This window comes from Palaemon carinicauda, chromosome 7 (assembly GCF_036898095.1).
Source record: "Palaemon carinicauda isolate YSFRI2023 chromosome 7, ASM3689809v2, whole genome shotgun sequence".
Taxonomy (NCBI): Eukaryota; Metazoa; Arthropoda; class Malacostraca; order Decapoda; family Palaemonidae; genus Palaemon; species Palaemon carinicauda.
The window spans coordinates 136892314-136915989 of NC_090731.1; the positions used below are offsets into that span (position 1 = coordinate 136892314).

General features: G+C 49.2%; 1 protein-coding gene across 1 annotated transcript in view; it reads right to left on the reverse strand.

The window, feature by feature from the left end:
- Window positions 1-1177: 1177 nt before the first annotated feature.
- LOC137644028 (gastrula zinc finger protein XlCGF57.1-like) overlaps window positions 1178-23676 on the reverse strand; it is a 34662-nt gene continuing 12163 nt past the window's right edge. The window contains exons 2-3 of the mRNA XM_068376911.1: window positions 3624-3704; window positions 1178-3031 (exon numbers count right to left, since the gene is read on the reverse strand). Coding sequence (XP_068233012.1) covers window positions 1531-2940 — 1410 coding nt within the window. The 5' untranslated portion in view covers window positions 2941-3031; window positions 3624-3704 and the 3' untranslated portion in view covers window positions 1178-1530. The remainder of the gene's footprint in view (window positions 3032-3623; window positions 3705-23676) is intronic.

Here is a 23676-nt window from a genome sequence, read left to right on the forward strand (position 1 = left end):
TCTAAATTATCAAAGGACTACTTTACAGATATCTTTCCAATGTTTTTAAGACATCTGAGAATTTGCAATGACCAGTCAACCTTTTGAAAATTATTGTACCATTTCTTAATCCAAATATTTTTCAGAAATTCTGTATGAAATTCTTAAAAAAATCAAGCAAAATTCATAATTACGCAGGGATGGATTTATCTATTAAAATAAACTCTTATGCATATCCATCAATTGCTATGCAAAAACACTAGAACTGTGGCCTGATTCTAGTCTATATGCAAAATATCCAGTTAAATGTATTAGACAATAAAATGTATGTATATAATAAACACTTTCCTGTAAACTAGTCATTCATGAAGATAATCCTTCTCAAATAGTATACCAACAGGAGTCTCAAATTGCTAAGTATGCTTCCCAGGTCCATCATTATCATTACAGTACTTGGCCATTGTCAGTTACCCTTGGGAATGTTTGCCGACAGGGATTTCAATTATAAAACACACATTATCAAAGGCCACTACTGACTGGAGTGAAGAGACCCCACACAACAATAGGTAGGAGGAGACTCCTAATTCTTAACAATGAATACAAGAAGCCTAAGCTGTCAACGGACAATCTAAAGTAGATTTTACAATAGAATGACAGCGACAACATCAAAGCTTCAACATAATTGACCTCGACTATAAACTTGTCAATTTAGTACATCATATAAATTCCTTCAGTTCTTAATTAACTGTAATTCACACCTCAAAGCAAATAATCATCAGGACAAGTAATCCCTTCATCACAAATTTTTCATGGTTATTGACACTGAATCAGCACTATTTTCATACTTTGAATTGACTAAGTTTAAGAACTTTTCACACTCAATAGCCTGATTCAATTACTACTAGTAGAATTTACTTGGCTGCTGGATAGGACAACAGATTAAGACCAATGAAAGCAGCTAGAGATATTGATACATAATTAGGCGGGGTAGTATGCCCTCTTTAATCTTGATAAACCTGTCAAAAATGCACGTTTTCCTTCACTGAGTACCGTATGTTAAAAATTAGAATAACTTAATTTAGAAGAAAATTAATGATAGAGCCACTTTTATTCTTCAGCTCCTCACTAAGGATATAGGTTTGATTGTGAGTCAAGAGGAACAATTCTATGAGAGCAGGCAATGTAAATTCTATGAAAATAAAAATCACCTTGAACCAACTTGCTCTTGGCTTCTTCCTTTAGCCAGCATGAGAGAGTACAGTAGCAACCCATCCCCGAATCCAAAACAGCAAACATTCTTCTATAATCAAGTTTATTTCAAATATATGGCATGATTATTACAGCACTAACATACATGTACAGCACTGTATACAGTATGAAATCAAATACAGCAGTTAATGCATCTGGATGTAAGAGCTTTCACTGACTAATTTACATAATCCTTTCTGTCGGTTAAATTATTTTAAAACACTCGGTCTTGCTACATGTAATAACTTCATAATCTTTTAAATAGGCGAAATTCAATAATAAACTAACAGTCTAAAATATTTGTTATAAATACACATTATCTTGGGAAACAGTTGACATATCTTCCTTTTCTTCTTTAATATAAATAAAATTTTCTTCTAATTCACTTTTTATGTTTTCTGTAGGCATCTGTGACATGTTCATAGATGAAAGGCCTGGAGGAGGATTTTGACTCTTTTGATCATGGTTTTCAGTTAACAATGCACTTGGATCACAATTAATTTTCATACTTTCAACACTACTGTCATCATCAAAGCTATCTCCAGTGCTTTCATGACTAACTGGTATTCTTTTTGGAAGTTTTTTCTTTCCAGCACTATTGTCATTTCTATCACAATTATTTTTTGTATCTTCAAGTCCATAGGAAGTTCCACTTCCATGGTCCTTTATTTTCATCTCCCAACTGACCCCATTCTCAGATTCTGACAGTGGTAATAGCTCCATCCCAGCATGCTCTGCTACATGCAAATCATAAAGTCTTTTTTTGTTATATCCCATATCACATAAATCACAAGTGTACAAAAGTTTACCTGTATGCTGTTTCATATGAACCATGAGATTTCTTTTCTCACGAAAGTCTTTACCACACACATCACAAATAAATGGTCGCTCACCTGTGTGTTGCTTCATATGTCTATTAAGGTGCTCTTTTTGAGCAAATGTTTTACCACATAAGGCACAAAGGAATGGCTGTTCACCTGTGTGGTGTCTTGTATGCTTATTAAGATGTTCTTTTTGTACAAAAGATTTACCACACAATTTGCAAACATATGGTCGCTCACCAGAGTGGTTTCTCATGTGCCTCCTGAGATTTCCCTTTTCACTGAAAATCTTATTACACACTTTGCACGTTATAGCATGTTGTGACATATGTGTATGATAAAGACCACGCTCTGCAAAAGACAAGCCGCATGGCTCGCAGAAATATGCTGGTTCCCTTGTATGACATTTAATATGTTTAGAGAGGCTACCTTTTTGGGTAAAGTCTCTATTGCACAGCTCACAAGTATATGGGCGCTCGCCAGTGTGTTTTCGCATATGTATCTTGAGATTTCCCTTCTCGGTAAAATTCTTCCCACAAAGACTACACCAATACGGTCGTTCACCTGTATGTTGTCTCTTGTGTATCTCTAGGTGACCTTTGCGAGTAAAGCCCTTTCCACACAAGTCACAAGAAAAAGCCCAAATATTTGTATGCTGTTTGATATGTTTTTCCAGTTGTGCTTCTTCAAGAAAAGACTTAGTACACAAATTACATGGAAATGGCTTTACTCTCGTATGGACTGCTACATGTCTATTACGAGTTCCCTTGTGCGAGAAAGATTTGCCACAAATATCACAAGAAAATGGTCGCTCCTTTTTCTCTGTGAAGATGGGATCTTGAGTATCAGTATCTGTACTTTCCGAATCGCAAAAAGAATTTTTTTCTTCCATAATGAAGGATTGTGTAAGATCTGTGCCAAACGAGTTACTCCAAAATGTTTTCTGATTGCAAGATCTTGTCTTGATTTAGAATTTAAATCAACTGAAAAGCAAAAGAAAAAAGTAGGTAGGTCAAAAGAAAGATTCCAAATTTGTCCTAAACTTGGTATGAAAATCTCTCGATATAAATCAGTTTACATATACAGGTAATGACAAAGATTATTTAATATTTGCACAATTTTTCTGATTTCAGAAACCATGAGATTATGGTCCTAACTTGTTTCATCCACAACCACATGATATTTCATCAATAAATTATTTATATTGGTAGCCATGTTCTAAAAAAAATTCTATTCTTTAAGAATTCATTTCCTCAAATGATAATACTGTAATTAATATTTTGCACAAACAGTACAGTACTACTGTATATTGTAAATTTCTAATTCTTTATCAGAAAAATAGTGCAGTTTTCTAATTTGAAGATTCTTCTCTATATGGTTTTTGAGATGGCAGTCAATTTGGTATGTCAAACAAGAATAGTGCTTTATCTTCTTTTACATTATCCTGAATTGTTACGAGTAAGATCTTTCATCATAAATTATAATCTAAATATGTACAGTATCTTGGAGTTAAAAAATGGTGATGGATCATGAGTATTATAGTTTGGAAAATTGATCCTTATAGTTTCAAGTTACCTTTGGAAATATAAATGGTTTCTCGCTGTCCATGACTAGCAGAAAGATGAGATGAATTTGTACCTCTCAGTCAACAAGAATCTGAAAATGGAAATGGTCTCAATAATCACTGGATTATTGCCATTGCTTTACATTTTAAATTTATGAATCAAATAAAAGCACAAATCAATATCCTGTAACTGTCATGTAACAAACAGTTACTAAGTAGATCTATAGAGCAGATCAGAAAGAACACTTGAACCATACAGTGCTTCTATAACATTATACAGATTAACTGCCAGAGGAATTCATTCTTAAATGAAAACTAAAAATGCAAGAGAGAACTTATTCTTAGATGAAACGTAAAAATGAGAGAGAGAGAGAGAGAGAGAGAGAGAGAGAGAGAGAGAGAGAGAGAGAGAGAGAGAGAATAATCTACAGTGTGGAACACAAGAAGTAAAAGTATTACCCTTAACATGGAAGTTACTTCAACCATTCTTAAATTTGATTGTTTTGTATGAAGCATATGATAAATCTTTGAGTTTAATATAACTCATCTAAAATGACAATTATGGAAATCATAAGTATTTTTCCTAACCATACAAACCTGAAGCTCTTTACTATGGAGATACATTTTGCCGGCAGCTGAAACTAGTAATAAAACTTTTAGTGAAGTGCTATGACCCTCCGCTAGTAAGCGCAGATAGCAGGGTGGTAGACCAATCATCCGGCTCACACACGCAGAAGCCAACACAAGCCACTTTGCAATTCCAAGCAAGTTTCCTGGGGTCAAGTGATGGTGGGTCAGTATGTGTAAAGAGCTTCAGGTTTGTATGGTTAGGAAAAATGACAAATTCGAAGATAATTTGTATTTTTCCTAACCATACAAACCTTAGCTATTTACAGAGGGTTTACCTTTTAGCGCAGCTGAAAGGACGAGCCAATAGTTTTAACGAGGGTTAATTACCCCCGCGCTAGTTAGCGGGGGTAGGGGAAGGGTAGCTTGCTACCCTTCCCCCCTCCACACACCGGTGACTTGCTTCACTTCACTTAGAGGTAGGACTTGACTTGGGGGTTAGGGACGGCGGGCACATATGTGTAAATAGCTAAGGTTTGTATGGTTAGGAAAAATACAAATTATCTTCGAATTTGTCAATAGTTCCGTAACCGAAATACAAACCACGCTATTTACAGAGGGTGACTTACCCCTTAGGAAGGGTGGAAAGTCCCCAGCCTTACTGACTTCGGCTTGCCCGGGGGCTCGATCCCTCAGTGAGCAGCACTACAGAGAGGGAGCCCCTGTACCTCACAAGTTCCTAGCATCGCTAGGAACGAGTGGCCTACATAAGCAGTGTGAGGAAGAGTGTGTGACTCGTCCTATGAAGTTGACCTTGAGACCTTCAGATAGGAATTCTAGGATAGGACGTTCCCCATACCACCTCGTCAGGGTATGGGAAACGCAACAGTATTAAGCTTAATACTAGGAGCACAAAGAAGCATGGGTTACCTGCAGAGGTCGAGGTCAGCTATGCGAGGACCAGGATGCTGCTTCCCCAAGAGAGGGGAGAATGAAGAAAGAAGGGTCAGACATACTCTTTCATTCACGCAGACTAAGACCGAGTAACAACGCCCTCAACCTACTGCTACTTGTCCAAAAAGGAGCCTGAGGTTAGACCAGCTGTTGTGCAGCCACCACAGGGCCGATAGAAAACGTATCGAGGCTCCTGTGGGTCACGTCTTCCAGGTAGTGGGCTGTGAAGGTCGTTTGACGCTTCCAGACCCCAGCTTGAAGTACCTGCGTCACAGATAAGTTTCTCTGGAAGGCCAGGGATGTAGCAATACCCCTGACATCGTGGGTCCGAGGGCGACGTGACGGAGGAGGGTCAGGATTCAGGGCATGGTGGATAACCCTTCGAATCCAAGCTGAGATGGTGTTTCTGGTGACCCTCCTCTTTGTCCTGCCTGTGCTCACAAACAAAGCTCGCACATGAGGACGGACTGCAGCCGTTCTCTTCAAGTAGTGCCTCAGACACCTCACTGGACATAGTAGCAGCTGGTCTGGGTCGCTTGTTACAGAACGGAGACTCGCGATCCTGAAAGAGTCGAACCGAGGATCCGGCACACCAGGATTCTGAGTCTTGGCCACAAACTCAGGGACGAACCTGAACGTTACCTCCCCCCATCCCCTTGAATGGGTGATGTCGTACGAGAGACCATGAAGTTCACTAACTCGCTTGGCCGAAGCCAAGGCGAGTAGGAAAGATGTCTTCCAAGACACGTGGCGATCGGAGGCCTGGCGTAATGGCTCGAAGGGAGGTCTCTTAAGAGACCTGAGGACTCGAACCACGTTCCAAGGAGGGGTTCTCACTTCCGACTGGGGGCAGGTAAGCTCATAGCTACGTATGAGTAAAGAGAGTTCTAGCGATGAAGAAATATCCACGCCCTTCAATCTGAAGGCCAAGCTTAAGGCTGAGCGATAGCCTTTCACTGCCGAGACAGAAAGGCGCATTTCTTCTCGCAGATACACGAGGAAGTCCGCTATTGCTGGAATAGTGGCATCGAGTGGAGAGATACCCCTTCCTCGACACCAACCACAAAAGACTCTCCACTTTGCTTAGTAGACTCCCTCAGAGGACCTTCGCAGGTGCCGAGACATTCTCTCCGCACCCTGTTGCGAAAAGCCTCTCTCCGCGAGGAGACGCTGGATAGTCTCCAGGCGTGAAGCCGAAGCGAGGCTACGGCCCTGTTAGGGACGCCGGAGTGGGGTTGTCTGAGAAGCTCGTGTCGTGGAGGAAGCTCCCTTGGGAGATCCGTCAGGAGTTGCAGAAGGTCCGGAAACCATTCCACGTGATGCCATAGCGGAGCTACCAGAGTCATGGAACAGTTGACCAATAGTCTGGTCCTGTTGAGCACCCTTCTCATCAGACAGAACGGTGGGAAGGCGTACACGTCGATGTTGTCCCACCGTTGCTGGAAAGCATCTTGCCAGAGTGCCTTGGGGTCCGGGACTGGTGAACAGTACAGGGGCAGCTTGAAGTTCAAGGCTGTCGCGAACAAGTCCACAGTCGGGGAACCCCACAAAGTCAGGACTTTGTTGGCTATCTGAGGATCCAAAGACCACTCGGTACTCACTATCTGCGAAGCCCTGCTCAGACTGTCGGCGAGCACATTCCTCTTGCCAGGAATGAAGCGAGCTGACAGTGTTATCGAGTGGGTCTCGGTCCACCTCAGAGTCTCTACTGCAAGATGGGATAGCTGTTGCGAAAAAGTGCCTCCCTGCTTGTTGATATAAGCCATTACTGTACCGTGGTGTTGTCGCTCATCACCACCACGGAGTGACCCGCCAGGGACCGTTGGAACTGCTGAAGAGCCAGAAAGACGGCCTTCAATTCTAGCAGGTTGATGTGTAGGCACTTTTCTGATTCTGACCAAAGGCCTGAGGCCCTCTGGTTCAGAACGTGCGCCCCCCACCCTTCTTTTGACGCATCCGAAAACAGAGCCAATTCCGGGGGGAGGACGAGAAGACTCACTCCCTTCCGCAGGTTCTCGTCGGCCAGCCACCACCGCAAGTCCGTCTGTTCCAGAGACCCCATTGGGATCAGAATGTCCGGGGAATCGGATCCTTGATTCCACCGGGACTTGAGCCGCCATTGAAGGGATCTCATCCTGAGGCGGCTGTTTGGAACCAGACGGGCCAGGGAGGATAGGTGGCCTAAGAGACGCAACCAAGATTGGGCGGGGAGTTCTTTTCGCCTGAGGAAGGGTTCCGCCATCCTCCACAGCCTTGCTATCCGGTCGTCTGATGGAAAGGCTTTGTGGAGATTGGTGTCTATTAGCATGCCTAGATAAACCAGTCATTGGGACGGCTGCAGAGAGGACTTCTCGAGGTTTACCACGATCCTCAGATCCTGGCAAAGATTCAGAAGCCTGTCTCGGTGCCGAAGAAGGGTCGACTCCGAGTCTGCTAGGATCAGCCAATCGTCCAGGTAACGAAGGAGACGAATGCCATTCCTGTGCGCCCAAGGTGAAATCAGGGTGAACACTCTGGTGAACACCTGAGGAGCTGTGGAGAGACCGAAACACAGCACCTTGAACTGGTAGATCTTGTTGTCTAGGCAGAATCTCAGGTACTTCCTGGAAGACGGATGGATTGGGATCTGGAAGTACGCGTCCTTTAGATCCAGTGTACACATGAAGTCTTGTGGTCTCACCGCAAGTCTGACCGTGTCTGCTGTCTCCATGCTGAACCGGGTTTGTTTGACAAACCTGTTCAGAGCTGAGAGATCGATGACGGGTCTCCAGCCTCCAGTAGCCTTCTCTACAAGAAAGAGTCGACTGAAGAAGCCTGGGGAGCCGTCCACGACCTCCTGGAGAGCACCCTTCTCGAGCATGGTCTCGACTTCGGCCTGAAGGGCCAGCCCCTTTGCCGATCCCGTGGCATAGGAGCTCAACAACACTGGCTTCGCTGTCAGGGGAGGTTGAGATGTTGTGAACGGGACGCGATAACCTTAGCCGATCACAGAGACCGTCCAAGCATCGGCCCCGTGTTGCTGCCACCTGCGGACGCAACGCTGAAGGCATCCCCCCACAGGTGGACATGCAGGGGGACTGCCACCCCTAGGGCTTGCGGCCGCGGCTGCCACCCCTAGGAGTCTTGCCTCCCCTGGAGGACTTACCGCCCCTCTTGGCCTTGGCTGGAAAGGGCTGGGGCTTAGACACCACCTTCTTACCTGCCGGTGCCTGTTTGGGAGTCTTACGAGGCTGTTGCTGCTGTTGTGGCGGGGCTGGAGGCTTATAGGGCCGAGTTGTAAGGGCCCTGTGGAGGAGGGAGTCCGTGCTCGATTTCCTCCACCTCTCAGCCGTTCGCTCCATGTCTTGAGACTCAAACAGGCTCTCCCCCAGAAGGGAAGCATGTCGGAGCCTACACACATCTACGGCGGGGACCTTCGGATGGAATCTCTCGGACACAGCATCGCGACGCTTCAACACCGAGTTGGCCCACAGGGTGGTAACCTGGTGCGCCAAAAACTCGATGGAGCGGGTGCCCGAGAGCAAGAAGGTCTCCAGGGCCTTCCTATTGGTCTCCTTGGACAAGTCCTCCGATCGCAATAGGATGCCCAGAGATCCTAGCCAGAAGTCCAGCCACGAAGTGGCCTGCATGGCACACTTAGCGACCTTCTCGTGGTTAAGGATCTCTGCCGCCGAGAACGACACCTGCCGGGCAGAGAGTTTCTCAAGGGGAACTCCCTTCGCCAGCTCCTCCACAGAGTGATGGAGAGGAAGAGCGAGGTTGTGCTCACCCAGGATCTCGAAATACCTCCTCTGCTGGAGACGAGGAGGAGGGATGAGCTTGTTCCCGGCAGTGGAACGACTGGAGGAGGCAAGAAGTGCGAGCTGAGAGTTGGCCCTAGCCCTGGCACTCTTCAGCCCCCGAGACCAGGGCAGAGCTGCACTGGTCTTAGGGGCCTTCCGAACATCAAACACTTCATCCAGAATCGTGTCTTTGCCTTCACGGGGGGCGATGACTGGATCCGTAAGCCCGTTAAGTTGCCTTATCAGGCTTATGACCTGCCAGAAGGCATGTTCGGATTCTTGCTGTTCTCCTCCCTGCGGGCTGGCAGCTAAGTCTCCTGCCCCAGGAATCTCTTCCTGGGGTGATACGTGGACATTCCCCTGGGTAGTCGTGGGTTCCTGACGAATCCTTGCAGAGGATTTAGGGACGGTCTTGGAATCCTTGGACTCCCTCCTGGGAGGGATACAGGATCCCAACAACGAGGTTCGAGGGGCCCCTTCCTCACGAGACGAATCTCCTGCCTGAAGCGAAGTCTCCCCCCCTGGTGCCGAGGGGAAGACTACCGCCCCACTGGACTCACCTGAGGACGGAAAGGCCTCGTCCACGGGAGAAGGAGAGAGTACTCGTGCAGGAGAAGGGACCTTCGCGACCGACCTCTTGGGAACCAACTTCGCCCTGGGGGAAGTCACCACGAAGTCCACTCCTCTCTTTCTCTTCAGCGTAGGAGAGACAGCCGTTGGTTTGTTACCCTGGCCGGCGAGTGCTGGTTTCATAACCCTCACTAATGCCCGTGCCAGAGGACCAAACCAAGTCTGCTGCTCCAAGGACACAGAGTCCGAAATCCTCGCTAAAGGGAAAGGGATCGGGCGATCCTTTGGAGTGGACACGACGGTATCTGCCTGAAAAGAAGGTGGGGAAGAATGCTGTACTAACCTCTTCTCGTCCTGCACTACCAATCTGTGTTTGGATGGAGGTGATCCCAAGTGCCGTCTAGGAGCACGCGTTCCTGCTGCTACCACCGGCTGCGGAATTCGCCGCGAACGATGGTCGCGCGAGGGCGAATGGTCGCGCGAGGGCGAATGGTCGCGCGAGGGCGAATGGTCGCGCGAGGGCGAATGGTCGCGCGAGGGCGAATGGTCGCGCGAGGGCGAATGGTCGCGCGGTAGAGCGATCGCGCAGGTGGATGATCGCGCGGGCACACAGGCGAGCGGTCGCGCAGGCGAGTGGTCGCGCGGGCGCGCAGGCGAGTGGGCGCGAGGGTGGGCAGGTAAATGAACGCGTGTCCGAGGCGACGAACGCAAGCGTTGGCGCGACGGCGAGGGAACGCGCTGCCGCGTAGGTGAGGAAAATCGCTGGCGATGTAGATCCACGGGCGATCGACGACGAGCTGGTGAGTGCAGTCGTTCAAGTTGGCGATGGCTCGATGTGGCATGTCGACGCATTGGCGTGCGATGGTGAGCAGCATGCGCAGGTGAATGACCGCGTAATGGCAAGTGATGGCGAGCAGCATGCGCAGGTGAATGATCGCGTGATGGGGTGCGATGGTCATCAGCATCCGCAGGAGGGCGATCGTGCAGGGTCGAGCGATGGTGAGCAGCATGAGCAGGAGGGCGATCTTGCAGGGGCGAGCGATGCCGAGCTGCATGCGCAGGCGGGCGATCGCGTGATGGGGTGCGATGGTGATCAGCATCCGCAGGAGGGCGATCGTGCAGGGGCGAGCGATGGCGAGCAGCATGCGCAGGAGGGCGATCGTGCAGGGGCGAGCGATGGCGAGCAGCATGCGCAGGCGGGCGATTGCGCGATGGCGAGCTAGAAGCTGGCGAACCATGTTCCTCCAGGAGCGTTGGAGAACGCTGGCGTGCTAGCTGTCGCTGTTGAACAGGCGATACTAAGATCGCCTGTGCGCGCTGGCAAGCAGGTGAACGCTGGCGAGGAGGTAATCGCTGGCACGTAGGTGATCGCTGGCGAGCAGAAGGTCGACGCGTGTCATGTGAAAGGACAGGTGGCGCGGCGCGTTCACGAGCAGGAACTGGGAGATCGCTGGCGCGTTGGCGAACATGTGTTTTTGACACACGCGCAGCACGATGTTGCGTAGCCACAGGACCAGGCAGATGGTGAGCAGGGAGCTCAACAGGAACTAAAGGGTGGTCAGAGACCGCAGGGCGATGGTCCTCAAATGAGCGCTGACGCTCGGAAGAGAGCTGACGAGCAGGAGAGCGCTGGCGAGGGGGGCGAACATCAGGAGGGGGGCGAACATCAGGAGAGAGCCGAAGAGCAGGTGAGCGTCGGCGAGCAGGAGATCGTCGACGAGCAGGAGAGCGCTGAAGATCAGGAGAGCGCTGGCGAGCAGGAGAGCGCTTGTGCGCTAGCACTGCTCGCGTAAGGGAAGGATCCCTTAGCCCTGAAGGGACCGTTGCCCGTCGGGTGACGAGTTCTCCAGAAGGCGAAGATCTGGCAGGAGATGGTGAGCGGTCTGCAGAGAGGTTCAAGGAAGGCGGAGCTGTAGGTTGAGGCTGACGAGGAGAGTCCCCCCCGGAGGATGAAGACCCAAAAGGGCGCCTCTTAGTCCCCCTGTAAGGGGAAGGGAGGCCCTTGTGGCGTAGCGGACGGTGAGCCTTACGGCGGAGGCGGCCTCGGGGAAGATCGTCGGGACCACCGGTCCTCCGAAGGGGAGTCTCCGTCAGAGCACTTCCCTCAGAAGGAAGCTGAGCAGCAGCCGAGACCGAAGGACTCACTTCCCCCTTCAAAGGATGTACGGAAGGAGGAGGAGAGCCTTTAGCACCATCACCCGCAACAGCACCTGCGGCGGATTGCCCAGCCACGTCGGAGGCCTCTGTCACCACGACGTCGACAATAGACAGAGGGTCTACCTCTGCTACCGCCGGCGACTGCTTAACAGCGGCCCCTAACGAGACAAGGTCAATAAGAGCGACCCTGGAGGGCAAGCCCTTAAGCCCCAGGGACGACCAAACCTGTAAAAGATCATCACTGGATAAGGCATTATCAATAACCTCCCCCGGAGGAGGAGGGGGAACCGCCTCGCTATGGGAGGCGACGCCCTCTCCCCCCACCGAAGGTCAGAAAACAGAACAAGGGCCTGCGCTCCCACTCGGCTGACTCTCCTTAGGAGGCGGACGAGGGGGAGCTTCGGAGGAGGTTTGGGCGGCGGAATAAGAGTCCCGAGAACCTTCCTCCTTCAAGGCTAACCCCGGAGGAGAACGGTCTCTCTTGGACTTCTTCTTACGCCGACGGCCAAACCTCTCCCACTGGGAGGCAGACCACTCCCTGCACTCACGGCACATGTTCTCCTGGTCACACCGTCGGCCCCGACATTGAGGGCAGAGGGTGTGCGGATCCGTATTCACGTCCAACATGAAAGTCCCACAAGGACGACCGGCAACTCCAGGGCATGTACGCATCGTAAATAATATAGAAGAAATAACTGAAGGTCAACTTTCAACCAACACACACGCTGAAAAGAAAAAGCAGAAAATTAAAGGCTGTCACGAGGGCGATGAGCAGACACGTCTGATCACCGCCGAGCCAAAAGTGAAGTGAAGCAAGTCACCGGTGTGTGGAGGGGGGAGGGGTAGCAAGCTACCCTTCCCCACCCCCCCGCTAACTAGCGCGGGGGTAATTAACCCTCGTTAAAACTATTGGCTCGTCATTTCAGCTGCGCTAAAAGGTAAACCCTCTGTAAATAGCGTGGTTTGTATTTCGGTTACGGAACAAATACAAATTATTGTCCAAAACAGAAGGATGACCTAGAGGGCGTTCGTGTTGGGTGACGGGGCGTGGTCCAAGTGTGGTTTCTGGGGCCTTTGTTACGGCCCTTCCCTTTGATGAAGGAATTATCTAAATGGAAGACAGGCTGTGAATAGTGCTTTTCACACGCCCCTGATGTATACACGACACCCACGAGGTGCTCGCGCGAGGGTAGTAACCTCTTCATTCCATGCTTTTATCTTTCTCTGGTATATTTGGAAGATTTATATCAGAAAAGTGTAAAGAAGGACTTTTTTCACCGGCCGTCACAGGTCTCTCCCCAGAAATAGATTTTTCCTTCGTCAAAATCCCTTTATTTTCAAATTTTATTCTTTTTTGCCTATTGCGCGAGTGTGCTGGAGAGTACTGGAGTGATGGCACACAGGATGATGCTGGTGATCAGTTTCTGCTGAAGCGCAGTTTTTGGTGAATGCACAGGAGAGCGCTAGTCTGAGAGCGCAGGAGAGTGCAGAAGAGCGCTGGCAAACAGGCAAGCACTGGGTCTTTGTGAAGAGTTGGCACATTGGCAAGCGCAAGTCAGCAGGAGGGTGCTGGATATGAGAGCACAGCGCACTGTATAGGGTTTTGTGTAGTCTCCCTAGAATGTACAGAAGCGCGCGACTGGTTGTGTAAGGACAGGTGCATGGGCACGCGATTGCGTGGCGTGCGCGGAAGACTGCTGGTGTATGCGCGCGGAAGACTGCTGGTGTATGCGCGCGGAAGACTGCTGGTGCACGCGCGCGGAAGAGTGCTGGTGCACGCGCGCGGAAGACTGCTGGTGCACGCGCGCGGAAGACTGTTGGTGCTGGCACACATGATAATGCTGGCACGCATGAGTGTGGGCACGTAGGAAAGCACTGGCAGGTACAGGAGATCTTTGGCAAGCAGGAACGATTCACAGAAGAGTCCAGGACCGAAGTCCAAGGACTAACTGCAGCGTAAGGTAGCGCTGGTAGGTCAGCAGGTCAGCTGGCAGGACGACCAGGAACTAGGATGAGCCCTTTGGAAGGGCGAACCTCCAATGACGGCGACCGTGAAAGGTCCATAGAAGAGTCCAGGACCGAAGTCTAAGGACTAACTGCAGCATAAGGTTGTGCTGGTAGGTCGGCAGGTCAGCTGCCAGGACAATCAGGAACTGGGATGTGCCCTTTGGAAGGGCGAACATCCACCGATGGCGACCGTGAAAGGTCCATAGAAAAGTCCAGGGACTAAGCTGCAGCGCAAGGTTGCGCTGGTAGGTCTGCTGGTAGGACGATCAGGAACTGATGACGCCCATGAGGACTGGTGGACCAGCAAGCTGACCTTCAGCAGTAGCGATCCCCCGAATACGAGTCTCTATGAGTGGCGCCTCTCGTGAGAGAAGTGATCACTTCGCAGTAGAGACTTGCCTAAGACTATGCTCCGCCCCTGAAGGAAGAAAGACTCAGCAAGGGGGGAGTGTCGTTTAGGCGAAGACAGCAACATCAGTCGGAGTCGATGAAGTGATTAAGATGCAGGCAGTTCTCCCTCGGAAGGGGGAAACAACCTTTCCTCGAAGATGAAGTGCTGATCAGGTGTTGCCACAGGCGTACTTCTGAGAGAAGGGATGACGCCCATGAGGGCCGGTGGATCAGCAGGCTGACCTTCAGCAGTAGCGATCCTCCGAAGAGGAGTCTCTATGAGTGGTCCCTCTCGCGAACGAGAGAGGTGATCACTTCACCGGAGAGACTTGCCTAAGACTATGCTCCACCCCTGAAGGAAGAGAGACTCAGCAAGGGTGGAGAGTAGTCAAGACGAAAGCAGCAACAGCAGTTGGAGTCAATGAAGCGATTAAGATGTGGTAAGTTCTCCCTCGGAAGGGAGAAACAACCTCACACCTGGGAAGGAAACTTTCCCTCGAAAGGGAAAGTTGTCCAACCCCTGGTGGCAAACCTCCTGGTAGCGTTCTAAGATGATCTGAAATGCTGATCATGTTGTCACGGGCGTACTGTACTTCTAAGAGAAGGGATGACGCCCATGATGACGTCCTCTGAGGGACGGCAGTGACAGCAGATTCCCCAGGCATGAACAGAACAGCTCTGCTTCATCGGCACTCTTAGTTGAACGAAGAAAACTACACAGCTAACTGAGGAAAAATAAAATAAATTGTGTAACAGAAATCTCGAACGGAAAGCCCCCCGCCAAAAAATCCTTCCAGGGAATGACGGGGAAGGGCTAACCCAGGTTCTGGAAAGAGGAGTGTTGCTCAGACCTCCCTGAAGTTTCTTCCTATTCTTGCAAGTGCCATGCTCTGCGTTTACGGGGTGAGGCCGTGTTCTGGAAATACGCTCCAGAAGAACTCGCCAGGCTGGCCATGCTGCGAAAACCCCAATGGGAATCGTGGTCGCAATCACCCTGGAGCTCGCGCGATGGTAATTCAAAGATTTGCGCGTGGGCGACCGTGGAAGCGCCCATGCGCGGTCACGCAAGAACGCAAACGAAGGTGAGCGAAGGAGCGCAGAAGGAGGGCGAGCGTGGTAGGAAGGGCGAGAGCTAGTGGTCGGCGAGCGATAACCCATAGACGAGCAATGGATACTGCAAGAATTAAGCCGACGTTCGTGTGACGGAACACCGTCGGTTCGCGCGACGGAACACCGTCGGTTCGCGCGACGGAACACCGTCGGTTCGCGCGACGGAACACCGTCGGTTCGCGCGACGGAACACCGTCGGTTCGCGCGACGGAACACCGTCGGTTCGCGCGACGGAACACCGTCGGTTCGCGCGACGGAACACCGTCCGTCTGCGCGATGGAATACCATTGGTTCGCGCGCGGGCGAACATTGGAGAGCATGTGCACGGATGCGCATGAGCGTAGACGTGCAGGCACGTGGGTGTACGGACGCGCAGGCGAATGATCGCGCGGTCGCGCAGGCGAGCGGTCGCGCGGGCGCGCAGGCGAGCGGTCGCGAGGGTGGGCAGGTGAATAAGCGCGAGTCCGAGGCGGCGAACGCAAGCGTTAGCGCGATGGCGAGGAAACGGGCTGCCGCGTGGGCGAGGAAGACCGCTGACGATGTGGATAAACAGGCGATCGGTGGTGAGCTGGTGAGCGCTGACGCGCAGGTGGGCGTTGGCGCGTCGGCAAGCGACGGCGCGTTGGCGAGCGGTGGTGCGTTAAAAACGCTAGCGAGCAGATGAAGAATCGCGCGGGTGCGTAGGCGATTGCCAACGCGAGAGAGACTAGCGATGTTTAGCGCGCATCGCGCTAACAGAAGGCGCGCATGTGCATCAGGAAGGTGAGCGCTGAAGCCAGCTGTTAATCAGGCGATCCTAGACGGTTAGAAAACCATTGGCGCCCATTGGTGTGTGGCAAAGAAGGGCGCGCAGGCAGATCGATGGCGATCGTTGACGCGTAGGAGATCGCTGGCGAGCAGGTGAACGTTGACGCGTCTAAGGTCGCTGGCGAGCTGATGATCGCTGACGAGCAGAGGGCAACGCGTGGAAGCCTGCGCATAGAAGAAGAGTCCTTGACCCAGACCTGAACCGAAGTTCTAGATCGCGAGGGCGAACGTGGGCGCACAGGGCGCGTAACAGGAACCAACAGGAACAGCAGGGATGATCATCATGAGAGCGCTGATGAACAGGAGAGCGCTGACGAACAGGAGAGCGCTGACGAACAGGAGAGCGCTAGCGATCAGGAAGCGCTGATGAGCAGGAGAGCGCCTGTGCGCTAACACTGAGCAGGAGCAGGAGAGAACATAGCAGAAGGGCGCGCAGGGGAACCCTGACACGCAACGGAAGAACCCCCATGGGAGGCAACCCTTTGCCCCAAAGGGAACGTTGTCCGTCGGGAGATAGATGTCCATCGGAAGACCGTTGCCTGTCCGCCGGGAGACTGATGTCCGTTGGAAGACCGTTGTCCGTCGGGAAGACCGTTGCCCGTCGGAAGACGAGATCAGACTGCTGTCCATCTGCACCAAGGCGGAAAATCAAGAAGAAGGAGTTGTAGGCTGCAAACGGAGATTCAAAAAGGCGCCTCTTAGCACCCTTATAGGGAGATGAGAGGCCCTTACGACGAGGCGGACGGTGGGCCTTACGGCGAAGGAGGCCAACAGCAACAGCAGCAGAAGAATCCTCCGAAGAGGAGTCTCTATGAGTGTACTCTCTCTCGAATGAAAGAGAAACACCTCGTAGAAGAGACTGGTCAGCCAGTGACCTAAAAGGAGCAATCCTCCGAAGAGGGGCTCCTGCAGTTGCCCAGCCCCTTGAGGGAAACTGCAGGTGTGACCGCTCAGCACCAAGAGCATAGTCGCACGAAAAAAAGGGAAGAGAAGAACCCCTCAAAAGGGGAAAAACTCAAGCCTGGACAGGACAAACTTCCCTCGGAAGGAAAGTTACCCGTCCAAGGAGGCAAGCCTCCTGAGAGTTCTAAAATGAACTGGAGAGCTGTCAATCGTCATGGGAGTACTTCCAGTAGAAGGAGACACGCCCCTGACGAAAATACAACGGGGGAGGCAGCAACAGCCGAATCCCCAGGCCTCAACAAGACAGCTCACACCGTTGCCATATTACAGAAACGAACTAGATCGATAACTGTAAAAAAAAAAATAAAACAAAAATGATATTTTGATTATAAAATAAATTTTTGAATATACTTACCCGGTGAATTTATAATAGCTGACGTCTCCGACGGCTCGACAGATTCCAAAAACTCGCGAGCGATCGCCATGAAGGTTGCGGGTGTGCCCACCAGCGCTGACTATCGGCCAGATACCGCATATACATGTAAACAGCCTCAGTTCTTCTCATTCCGCTGGGTCTCTATCGGGGAGGAAGGGAGGGCCTATAATTTATATATTCACCGGGTAAGTATATTCAAAAATTTATTTTATAATCAAAATATCATTTTTAAATATTAAACTTAGCCGGTGAATATATAATAGCTGATTCACACCCATGGTGGTGGGTAGAGACCAGTATTAATACAATATAGGCGTATATGCTTAGAGTTTTTGACAGTTATATCATAACAAAACCCAAATAAATATAGGTACCTGGTAAGGAAGCTGACTCTGACGATTACTCTGCCTTGTTAGTCCGCTTTCCTCACGAAGCCCAGCCATCCTCTCAGGATGCTGAAAGACTCCCAGGAGCTATTGTATCCAGGGCGACAACCCATACAACAGGACCTCATCAAAACCCTTAATCTGGGCGCTCTCAAGAAATGACATTTGACCACCCGCCAAATCAAAAAGGATGCGAAAGGCTTCTTAGCCTTCTGTACAACCCAAAACAAGATTAAAAACATTTCAAGAGAAGATTAAAAGGATATTGGAATTAAGGGAATGTAGTGGTAGAACCCTCACCCACTACTGCACTCGCTGCAACGAATGGACCCAGTGTGTAGCAGTCCTCATAAAGAGTCTGGACGTCTTTTAAGTAAAATGAAGCGAACACAGACTTGCTCCTCCAAAAGGTCGCGTCCATAATACTTCGTAGAGATCTGTTTTGCTTAAAGGCCACGGAAGTTGCTATAGCTCTTACTTCGTGCGTCTTGACCTTAACCAAGCAACGATCTTTTTCACTCAAGTGAGAATGAGCCTCTCGGATTAAAAATCTAATAAAATACGATAAAGCATTTTTAGACATAGGCAATGAAGGCTTCTTAACTGAGCACCACAAGGCCTCAGATCCACCTCGTAAGGATTTTGTACGAGCTAAATAAAACTTAAGAGCTCTGACTGGACACAGTACTCTTTCAAGCTCGTTGCCTACGATCTCTGACAGGCAAGGTATATCAAACGACTTAGGCCAAGGACGAGAAGGCAGTTCATTTTTGGCCAAGAAACCAAGCTGAAGCGAACATGTGGCTTTATCTGTAGAAAAGCCGATGTTCCTACTGAAGGCATGGATCTCACTAACCCTTTTAGCCGAAGCCAAGCACACTAAGAAAAGCGTCTTGAGGGTGAGATCCTTCAGGGAGGCTGAATGTAATGGCTCAAACCTGTCGGACATTAGGAACCTTAGGACCACGTCTAAGTTCCATCCAGGAGTTGCCATACGACGCTCCTTAGAGGTCTCGAAGGACTTAAGGAGATCTTGGAGATCTTTATTATTGGACAGATCTAAGCCTCTATATCTGAACACAGAAGCCAACATGCTCCTGTAGCCCTTAATAGTGGGTGCTGAGAGGGAGCGAACATTTCTCAGATGTAGGAGAAAGTCTGCAATTTGGGCTACAGAGGTACTGGAAGAGGAAATGGATGATGACTTGCACCAGTCTCTAAAGACTTCCCACTTCGACTGGTAGACCTTGATGGTAGATGCTCTCCTAGCTCTCGCAATCGCTCTGGCTGCCTCCTTCGAAAATCCTCGAGCTCTTGAGAGTCTTTCGATAGTCTGAAGACAGTCAGACGAAGCGCGGGGGGGCTTAGATGAAGACTCCTTACGTGGGGCTGCCGTAAGAGATCCATCCTTAAAGGTAGACTCCTTGGAACGTCTACCAGCCATTGAAGTACCTCTGTGAACCACTCTCTCGCGGGCCAGAGTGGAGCAACCAATGTCAACCTGGTCCCTTCGTGAGAGGTGAACTTCTGCAGCACCTTGTTTAGGATCTTGAAAGTTGGAAAGGCATAAACGTCCAGGTGAGACCAGTCCAGCAGGAAAGCGTCTATGTGGGCTGCCTCTGGATCTGGAACTGGAAAGCAGTAAGTCGAGAGCCTCTTTGTCAGAGAAGTCGCAAAAAGATCTATGGTGGGTTGACCCCATGTCATCCATAGCTTCTCGCACACAGTCTTATGCAACGTCCACTCCATGGAGATGACTTGTCCTCTTCTGCTGAGGCCGTCCGCCAAGACATTCATTTTCCTTGCACAAATCTCGCCAAAGGAGAGATGTTACTTGCCTTAAATGGAGTTCCTTCTGATCCGTGGATCAAAGACCCGAGCATTCCAGACTGTCCAGTGGAGCTCCCTAACCCAAATCCGATGCATCTGAAAACAACACATGGTTTGGGTTCTTGATCGCAAGAGAAAGACCTTCTCGAAGTCTGATGTTGCTGTCCCACCAAGTCTGACATGTCTAGACTGAGTTGGAGATTGGGAAAGAGATACTCTCTAAGCCCTTCTCCTTGTTCCAATGGTTTAGGTGAAATTGGAGAGGGCATAGGTTGAGTCTCCCCAGAGAGATAAACTACTCCAGCGCTGAAAGAGTTCCCACGAGGCTAGATCAAACTCTTACAGAGCAACTGTTTTTCTCTTGCAAGTGAAGGACTTTTAACAGAGCTTGTTCCATTCTTGCGGGAGACGAAAAGGCCCGAAAAAATCAGACACTGTATCTCCATTCCCAAATAAAGAATAGTCTGGGATGGGGTCCTGTAAGTTACGCCTTCTCTACGTTCACTATGAGACCTAGCTCCTTAGTTAGGTCTAATGTCCATTAGAGGCTCTCCAGACAGCGATATAATGACGACGCCCTGATTAGCCAGTCGTCAAAATAAAGGGAGGCTCTGAATCCTCAAAAAATGTAGAAAGCTTGCTACATTTTGCAAGGGCCTTGTAAAAACAAGAGGAGCAGGAATGAGGTCGAAGTACAGTGCTCGACATTGGTACATTACTTTCCCGTCCACAAACCTCAGATGTTGTTGAACGTTTGGATGAATCGGGATGTGGAAGTATGCATCCTGAAGGTCGAGAGAGACCATCCAGTCGCCTTCCCTTAATGCTGCCAAGACAGATTTGGTAGTCTTCATCGTGAAGTTTGTCTTGACAATGAACACATTGAGCGCACTTACATCTTAAGTACTCCTGCAGTGAACGTGGCTGCCAGATCATTGGAGCCATCCCTGATAGCCTTGTTCCTGCAGAGAACGTGGCTGTCAGATCATTGGAGCCATCCCTGATAGCCTTGTTTATGCATGACATAATTGTACAGCAAAACTTCAAACGCTCGAAAAACTCCTAACAGGAGATGGTCTAGCTCTGAAGCCGACTATAAAATCTTGGAGCGTCTCATGGCCAGGCGACGGGGAGAGTCTAAGAGGCTTGAGAAGTCTCCCTGGGCAGAGGCAGGAACTCCCAAGCCGAGAACTTCTCCCGTGTCATACCAGACGCTCGCTCTATAAGCCAGTATAAAAGGAGGGAAAGCAAAGGCTGTCTCCCCCAAACTCCTCCTGGTGATCAACCAGTCACCTAGCAAACGTAAAGCTCTCTTAGAAGAGCGAGAGAGCACTAGCTTAGAAAACAACGGCTTCGAAGTAGCTAGGCCTAGTGTAAACTCTGACGAAGGCGAACGAGGAGCAGCAGTTACAAAATGGTCCGGACAAAGATCCTTAAAAATAAGCATGATTTTTTTAAAGTCCATAGAGGGCTGAGCAGCTTTAGGCTCCTCTCTGTCTGACAAAGTCCCCAAAGGAATATCAGTAGGAGGGGGATCAGCAACTTCCTCATCTGAAGGAACCTCGTCCGACAATTGCCGAGTCTCATGAAAAGGAGAGATCTGCCGCGGTGGCAATGCTTGACAGGCAAAGTCCACACGCAAAGGAGCAGCAGTAGCAGTCAAGGAAGCGACGTCATGTCGCTGCTGAAAGGACTGACCAGCAACAACAACAGGAGTTGATGGACGCTCGACGTCAAGTCGAGACTGCCTTGACTGCCTAGATTGAGCAGTCAAAACAACCCTTGACTGCGGTGCTTGACGCTCAACGTCAAAACAAGGCAACTGAGCTGGTTGGCGAACGTCCTGAACGTCAACACGAGACTGCGGCAGCGGCTGAACGTCAACACGAGGCTGCGGCAGCGGCTGAAAGTGCAGCGAGTGAGGATCCAAGTCACGTGACTGACGTGACAAACTACCGACATCACGTTTCATAACGTCAAAAGGACGAGTAAATGCTCGTTTGGGCGGCTGACGGCCAGAGTCTCGTTTAGCGTAACGGCGACTCGAAAGCGAAGGTTCATCGTGAACCTGCTCAACGTCATACTTCTCCATAAGGGAGGCAAGCTTAGTGTGCATGTTCTGCAGGACAACCCATTTAGGATCAACGGGAGTCGGAACGGGCCGAGACGACGGTAACGTCTGTGTTGGCAAAACATTGCCTTTACCGCGACCCTCGGACCCCGTGTTACGCTTGCGTTTAATAGGCGAACCGTCTTCCGACGACTGCAAAGGGTCAGAGCTGTCCCCATGGCTACAGCCAGGACGCTGGACCTGTCCTGAAGGGACTGACTTTCGCTTAAAGGGTCTAGAAACCTTGCGCCAAGGTTTCTTTTGCGAAAAGTCTTCGGATGACGAGGAGAAACTTCGTCTTTCCTGTCTTATGGCAAGGATGTGCTTGTCGAGCAACGTCTGATACCTTTGAGGGAACGTCTGTTCGTTGGTTTACACTCCTCACTCCCTTAGGTCCTACGACATTCCTTCTCCCTGGTGCATGGGAGCCTGAAAGAGGTCTCGGACTAGGCAAGTGACAAGCACGAACAAACGAACCCTCCGCAACACAGCACATGTTTTCTAGCACTCACTTCACTGATATCGTATTTTTCAAGAATTTCACATTAGGCATGAATAAAACTGATATCTACCTGAAGCACGCAATTCTCCCTTACATCAAAAGGTTATAATTGCGAAATGAGTCGTATAATGTAAGCACATTAGTACAAAATGAAACACACATGCAAAAATCAAAAAAACATATACATATATATCGAATAAAACGGAAATATATAAAGTTAAAAAGGATCAGTGACTGGGAAGGAGACTAAACTCTAGTTCATTAAAGACTACGTTTTCAATCTCTCACCGTACAGTGCCTTGGGACGAGAATAAAAACTAAAAACGTTTTATCCTTTCTCCCCGTACAGAGACTTGGGACGAGAGTAAAAAACTGAATCGAGAACAACGTTACTCGCTCCCAAACTCCTTACTTGGGACGAGAATAAAGATCGGATCGTTCTCTCTTTCTCTCTCTCTCTCTCTCTCTCTTGTCACACACAAGAGAATTGCCCACTCACCCTTCGTCAATAAACAGGTTATTTGACCAAAGGAAAAAACTGAAAGGACTAAGAAATTGAAAATTAACAAGTTCCTTTAAATTAGTATTTAAAACACTTCAGTTTGAAAGAAGAATGAACAAAACGTCAAAATCGATTTACTCTTTCTGCAAAGTGAAACCGTGATTCTCTCTTTCTCTATCGTAACGATAGAGCGCAAACTGCGTAGCATAAATAAACCAAACGTTAGTTCATCTTTGAAAAAACAGCACGAAGACTATTCAAAGAATATCTTTCTTAAAATATTTTCTAAAAAATATTCATTTCATAACTCTTACAGAGCAAATGATTTAAACTTAACGAAAATAAAAGTTGAATAGGCTCAACGTTGTTTAACTTCGGTTTCCAAGTTAGGACCGCCTACATCTCGGTCTAGGGGAGGAATAGGTAAAGGCCGCATATAAACAAAACAAAATCTATCTTGATGTTTAGTATAAATGGAAAGCTAACCGAAGAGGCCTAATAAAGGCGGGTGAGATATAAAATATATAGAGGAAAATCTATAATTATCAACAATAATTTATAACGTGATAAAATAATTACTAAAAGCCTAAAAACACACTTCCGTACACTGAGGGAAGGGTCGGCCATCTTTACTCTATGGAAAAACCAGAGATAAAAAAGCAAGGGCAAAACACTTTTACTCTCCTTTCAAAAGCATTTCTTTTGAAGATAGTATTGAATAATCCAACACGGCGAAAGCAATAAAACCAAAACCAAGTATTTCACCAATTCGGTAGAAAACTCGAGGTCATAAAGCGAGTGGAATCGACTTGTCGATGAAACCGACAGAGAAGAACTGAGGCTGTTTACATGTATATGCGGTATCTGGCCGATAGTCGGCGCTGATGGGCACACCCGCAACCTTCATGGCGATCGCTCGCGAGTTTTTGGAATCTGTCGAGCCGTCGGAGACGTCAGCTATTATATATTCACCGGCTAAGTTTAATATTTAAAAATCATTAGTACACATTCATTCCCCCGGGAAGGCTCCGAAGAGGAATCCCGAGGGAAA